Source organism: Saccostrea cucullata, unplaced genomic scaffold (genome assembly GCF_032062105.1).
Source record: "Saccostrea cucullata isolate Sc308-1 unplaced genomic scaffold, CSIRO_AGI_Scuc_v1 ctg234, whole genome shotgun sequence".
NCBI lineage: Eukaryota > Metazoa > Mollusca > Bivalvia > Ostreida > Ostreidae > Saccostrea > Saccostrea cuccullata.
Window position 1 is genome coordinate 448,354 of NW_026931351.1, and position 6,483 is coordinate 454,836.

At 33.7% G+C, this 6,483-nt stretch overlaps 1 protein-coding gene across 1 annotated transcript; it reads right to left on the bottom strand.

The window, feature by feature from the left end:
- Positions 1–1,002: 1,002 nt before the first annotated feature.
- On the bottom strand, positions 1,003–1,769 carry LOC134232297 (uncharacterized). The gene is made up of 2 exons (XM_062714251.1): positions 1,521–1,769; positions 1,003–1,425 (listed from the first exon to the last, which is right to left on the bottom strand). The coding sequence occupies exons 1-2, from the start codon at positions 1,767–1,769 to the stop codon at positions 1,003–1,005; spliced, it is 672 nt and encodes a 223-aa protein (XP_062570235.1).
- Between the last annotated feature and the right edge of the window lie 4,714 nt (positions 1,770–6,483).

The following is a 6,483-nucleotide window of genomic DNA, read 5'->3' on the forward strand; positions in this document are numbered from 1 at the left end:
GCTACATAAAAAGATAAGAATCCCAAAGAAATATTCACTGAAATATGTGAAAATTTACAACAACCAGTGTCTGTGTTATAGACACAAGTGGAGTATGTGGATTTCAATTAATAAAAATAATATAATGGGCAGGTGGATTTCAATGAACAAAATTGATATAATTGGCATCAAAAATGGATAACGTCCTTGGCGACAAGGACTTACAACAACCAATGTTCTGTTTGCCAAAATTCAACAAATTTTCACTTATGATGTTTGATTGACTTTGAGACACATAGCAAATTTGATAGGCATCAATTTGAGGGTAGTTCACACTATTTTATAGAAACATTTGACAGTAAAAAAGCTTAGTACTCAATGGTCACCCAATGTTTTGAAAAATGAGTGAAAACTACAGCGTGTAAAACTATGTAAACAATTATTTTTTTAAAAAATCGGAGAAGATCTAAAAGAATTGCAAGAGGATAAAGACAGTTTAATATGCCACTTTCTTAAATATCAGTGGTCATGTTTTTTAAATTCTTATTCGGGGAGGCAGTTCAATTTCTGGAGAGAAATAGAAAACAAACTTTTTGCAAAAAAAACAAAACACAAAAGGTTTATGAGAGGAAGGAACCAGAATCAGGAATCCACCACATTAAATTTCTTCATGACAGCGTCCAAACCCACACTCCCTAAAGAGTAAAGGTGTTTTGGGGATAAACAGAAAGGTTGATGTTTTGTCACATCAACAATATTCGCCAGATATATCCCCCTTCGACTTGGTTCATTTTCCAAACTTGATTGAAAAACATCTTTGAGAAAGAAGAAACAAGTCCAGAAAATAATAGGATCTACCATATTTCAGTATACGAAGGGCCATACTCCAAAATGAGTTATAAAAACAATCAGAAATTGGGAAAATATATTACGGACATGTGTTTTAATCCAAATAGAATATTTAAGTTAAATCATTAAGACTAAATTAAAGGCGTCTTTTGCTTCTTTCCGAGACTGAAGATATTATTTATTGAACTCCTTATCTTCTCCTTGCTCCGGAGGACGCATGAGGCCGTTCAACAAAGAACGCCACTTACGGCGGTCACTTGCAACAACCTGCCCCTCCTTCCAGCTGTCCAAGCCCATTTCTTCCCTTTCTCTCTCAACAGAGCGTCGCCAGGTGTTCTTTGGCCGTCGTCTTTGTCTCTTTTCCTCAGGGGCCCATGTGAGAGCTGTTCTAACGTGTGAATTCTCTTCCCTTCGGAGGATATGGCCTATCCATCTCCATCTCTTTCTTTTGATGGTGCTTGGTAGAGGTATGGATCTCGTCCTTTCATATAGCTGTTGGTTAGTTATCTTTTCGGGCCAGTGTATTTTAAGGATCCTAGCTCCTAAGGCATTTTCGATGGAACGTATCAAGCTTTTCGTCATCTTTTTTCTGTTGTTCTGCATAGTTCAGCACAATACAGCAACACAGATAGAACATTTGTGCTGAAGATCTTAAGTTTGGTCTTTGTGCTGTATTGTGCTAACTTCCATACCTTGGCAAGGGATACAAAGGTGGTCCTGGCTAAGCCTAACCTTCTCCCAATATCTGCCTCAGTTCCTCCGGTTTTGTCCATTGTGGCATCCAGGAAGAGAAATGTATCGACCTCCTCTATCTCCTTATCATTTAACCAGATGACATCCTTCTTCTTCCCATTTATCCTCATGCTATTTGTTTTTTCAACATTAATTTTCAGGCCTGTATATTCCGCGACAACATGTAATCTCCTGGTCTTTTCCTGCATGTCGCTGTATTTGCTGGAAATAAGTGCAAGGTCGTCTGCATAATCCAGTCTTGTAAAGTGGACATAAATTTCCAACGTATGTCTCTCTTCTTATTGTTGATATTTCTTATTATCCAGTCTACCACAATGATGAACAGGAACCCAGACATAACTCAACCTTGTCTCACTCATGTCTGTACTTTGAACCAGTCTGTTGTCCTTCCATTCTCTATGACACAACTAGAACTTCCATCGTATAATTTCTTGATGATATCCACATACACGTCCGGAATTCCATACTGCCTTAGTATGTCCCACAGTTTCTCTCTTATTATGCTGTCGAAGGCTTTTTTAAAGTCTATGAAACTGATGAACAGTGGTGCTTGATTGCTTTGAAATATTTCTTAGAATGTAAATCTGTTCTGATGTTCCTTTCCCCCTTCGATATGCTGCTTGCTCTGGTCTTAGTCTGTCCTCTAGTCCATCTCTAATTCTGCCTATCAATACTCTGCAAAATACTTTAGATGGCACTGATAGTAGTGATATTCCCCTATAATTGTCATATATTGTCAGATCTCCTTTCTTAGCTATTTTGACAATGAGCGATCTCTTCCATTCAGTTGGTATTTCTTGCTCACTGATTATTCTGTTGAATAAATTTGTAAGCTCTGATGTTGAATATGATACGCTCTCCCTCAGTAACTCCGCATTGATGTTATCTATGCCAGGACTCTTTGCATTCTTCATTTTTGAATTGCATTTTTAACCTCTTCCTCTCTTATTGGTTTGTGTTAATTTCTTCAATTTTTTTCTCTTGGATGGTGCATCCTTCGAGTAGTTATGTTGTTTTTGTTGGGACATTAAGTACCTCTTCAAAATGTTCTTTCCATCTCTCCAATATTTTTCCATCCTCAATGATTAGTTCACCTTTCTTGGACCTTATGCCACTTGTCCTGTTTCTTTTTTCTCTCACAAAGTTTCTTGGTCATTTGGTAAACTTCACTCAGACGGTTTGTATTTGCTGCATTTTCTGCTTGGTTAGCTATATACATCTTCCAGATTTTTCCTTTAATCAGCTCTTGCTCTTCTCTTCATTTCTTTGTGTTTGATCTTATATTCTTCTCCCTTAATTTTCTTTATTCTCTCTGAATTTGATCTTCCTATTTCTTCCTTTAGTTTTCTTCTTTCATCTATGGCTCTGTAAGTTTCTGCAGTTAGCCAGTCTTTGTGCTTCCTTTTCTTCTGGCCCAGGATCTTTTCTGCTGTTTCGTTATATATTCTTTTACAAGAGTCCATTTTTCATTGATTGTGTTTTCCTCATCAGCCAGCTGCTGAAACCTATTCCTTAGTTCAAGGTGGAAGCCTTTGCTTATTATTATTTCTAATTTTATACCTCACTTTTTAAATAAAGAGGGCCGATTGTTTGTGGTCATTTTTAGACTATATTGATCTTCTTTAAAAGAAGAGTAGACTATACTGTATATTGATCTTCTTTGAAAGAAGAGCTCTAAAAATTTGACTAAAAATGATCTAATTTTAAAACTAAATTAAATTGTATATATATAATTTTTTCTTTGCCAAACGATAGCTGACAGCTGAAGCTATCATATCTACAAAATTAAGTTATACCTGGTTTATTTGTTGACACCCCCAGCCTCCTTAAATTCCGGTGTTAGCCTATTTTAACTATCTGTCCGTGAGTCAGTCACGTTAACTTCCTCCACAAACCTTTCTTAGATTACAGAAAGTATTAAATTGATCATTTGGAATATAATAAAAAGTGTCCCACAGATGATAACATAAGGGACAAAACAAAAATCTTGCCAAGCCGCCCGATTTCAAAGAAAGCAAAAGGTTTGAAATATCAATCATAGAAAAGCAAAAGGTTTGAATATCAATCATGGAATATCATAGATTTTCCGAATGATTCAGCAAAATGCTTTTCATCACTTTACAATCTTGTCCAACATTCCAAAAAAGAACAGTTTAGAACAATTTACGCAGGAAAATGCCGTGTTAAAACCATATTGCCTATGTAAAATCATTTATGCATCAATTATTACTAATGAATAATAATCATTTATATCATTCTCGATTTTTCCGAAGGCATTGTATAATTACACTGTTAAATTATTTCTTGAAATTAAGATAAAATCGGAAAATTTTAGAAGCGGGACTAGAAAGAGAAAGCATCCGCCGTAAGCCCTATCTATAAATGGATCATGTAGACGGATTATGTCAAATTTAGTACAGTGAAACCTGTCTAATCCGACATGCACTGGAAGACGAATTTTGTTTCGGAATAGACAGGGTGTCGGATTACACAGTGTAAAGAAACATGGATTTAACGGTAAAATGGGAACGAAATTAAAAGACGGAATTCACAATGTGTCTGATTACACAATTGTCAGGTTAGACAGTTTTCACTATACGTACAAAACAATATCTTACATTTTATTTCAATCAAAATACGACCCAGTATTACTCTTGCTATCAGGTCCGTTGTATTCGCTGGCAAAGTATCTAATAATTGCTCAATTAAAACAAGATTGTTAAAATACCTGTGACGTCAAGATATTTGTCAGTAACCTGTCTCGGTTTATAAAATTGGATGTACTCAGAGCACGTCCTCGTGTATCGAATAATTTGGGAGACGATTACCCGATGTGTAAGTGATAGCAAAATATTACTTAAAAATTATGGAAAATAACGATTAACAGTATTTTGCTAAAGTTTCATTTTTGGGGATTTTTAAAATAACCAAAAATTATTATTTTCAACTATGCTTTTATGTTTACTACTAAAACAGCATATCAACAAATATTTTAAGATTAATTGGGATAAGCGGTTTTCTCCATGTTGGACACATCCTGTGCGTATTTTGCTATATGCGTATGTGCGTAAGCAACTGTTTTTATGGTGATAAAAATGTTATTGCAATATTCTGGTTTATAGGGGATAATGACCGAACAAATACAAACTTTAATATAATATTTTACTTCAAAGAGATTTTGATTAAGTGTAGGTCAGTTTATATCTATAAACACATTATTATATTGTTTACTGCCCTTTACAAGGCGTCATGAACAAAACTACTCGTATATTTTAATTGATCTTGTGAAAACAAATCCTATATTTAGTGAAAAAAGGATCAAAGAAACGTCAAATAAAATTTCAAATAATACGGAGCTGTAGAGAGATGCTTTTACTAATACACCACACAATACAACGAATGGACAGCGAATTAATTCAGTAATGGCTTCAGCTTAAAAAAAGGATTCGTATTTCAGAACTACTATAATCGGGTCAACAACTTTCTCAAAAATTAAAAACATTGTATTTCTATACTAGTGGAGAAGTACCTATTTCAGCAATATAAAGAGATGAATAATTGTGATTTATTCCTCAAAGAAGCATATAATTTCTTAATTTTTTCGTTATGAAAGATGCATTATTTCTTTAAAGCTAGATAAGGTCTATGACATGCCGGGCAGGAGTAGTACACTTAGGCCACATTATCTTTATATGAAGCTGTCCTAAATCCAGAACACTTGACCTAAGAGCCATGAATTTCGCAATTTTAAAAGGGTCCAGTGCTTTATTATTGCAACCAAAGCAGATGTTCAACTGCCACATCTCTGGAGTATTTTTCCAGATATCTTCAGTTTTAATGGTTTAAGCAAAACTCCTCATGCAAATGAAGTACAGGGACCATGAAATTCAAATTTACAATGCCAAATTTGGTTCAAACTGGTTTAATGGTTCAAGAGAAGAAACACAGAAATTGTTCCAATGACAAATAGATAGCACCAGTTCACCAGGGTGCCTTAAGTGATATAAAATGATACATAAATTGATCATTTTGAAAAAAAAAAAAAAGAATTATATAATCCTTCCTTATTTCTTTTTCCGAATTAATTTATCATTTTTGTACAATATCAAAATGAAAAGAAAATGAAGAGACACATTTTTTTATTTTAAATTTGCAGCTTTAAATCTGTCAAATTCACTATCAATACACACTTAATTTACATCAGATTCAACTAAAAAAAAATTATTCAAATAATGAAAAGGATTTCTTTTTTATCAAATTCAATATTTCAGAAGGCATATTGGGCAAAACAGAGAGAATTCTAAGGGTTACCAAAGGATAGAACTATCTCTTATTTCCTGGCCCATCTTGGTTGGAAATAATAACAGAACACACAAGCTCTTGTTTTATGACACATTTATTACAATGAAGATCTTGTAAAATGTTTGAGTTTACTAATATATTTTCAAGCTGTAATGAGAAATGTCCAATTTTTATGAAAAATGGAATCAGATTGTGAACAATGTACAAATATGTGTACACTTTGCTTTTAAGTGAGAAAAATGCTTATAAATGTTGATAAAATATATCTCTGTTGTCTATTTCAGCTACATTTTTTCAACCTTTTCGTCAAAATATTGATTTATAATGATTTTATCTTTAATTCTAAAAAGAAAATCAAAATTATCCCATGATCTCAAAATAAAGTTTCAAATATATAGAGATTACATAACCATTTTTTGCCTTCTTAAACACACCCTGGAGGTCTGTGTCTGACTGAAGCTCTACTACTAAGTACTTATGAAAACTCTACTAGTGTGTACTTATATAAAAGAAGCATCTTAGCATTATCTACATACGTACTGTCTTCTTCAATTCAAACCAAAACTATAGAAAGAGTAGCATTTTAAAAGCATTACAAAG

Coding starts and splice junctions, on each gene's coding strand:
- LOC134232297 (XM_062714251.1), bottom strand. CDS start 1,769: ATGCAGGAAAAGACCAGGAGATTACATGTTGTCGCGGAATATACAGGC. Junction 1,426..1,520: donor CCTTTGTATCCCTTGCCAAG/GTATGGAAGTTA, acceptor TGAACTATGCAG/AACAACAGAAAAAAGATGAC.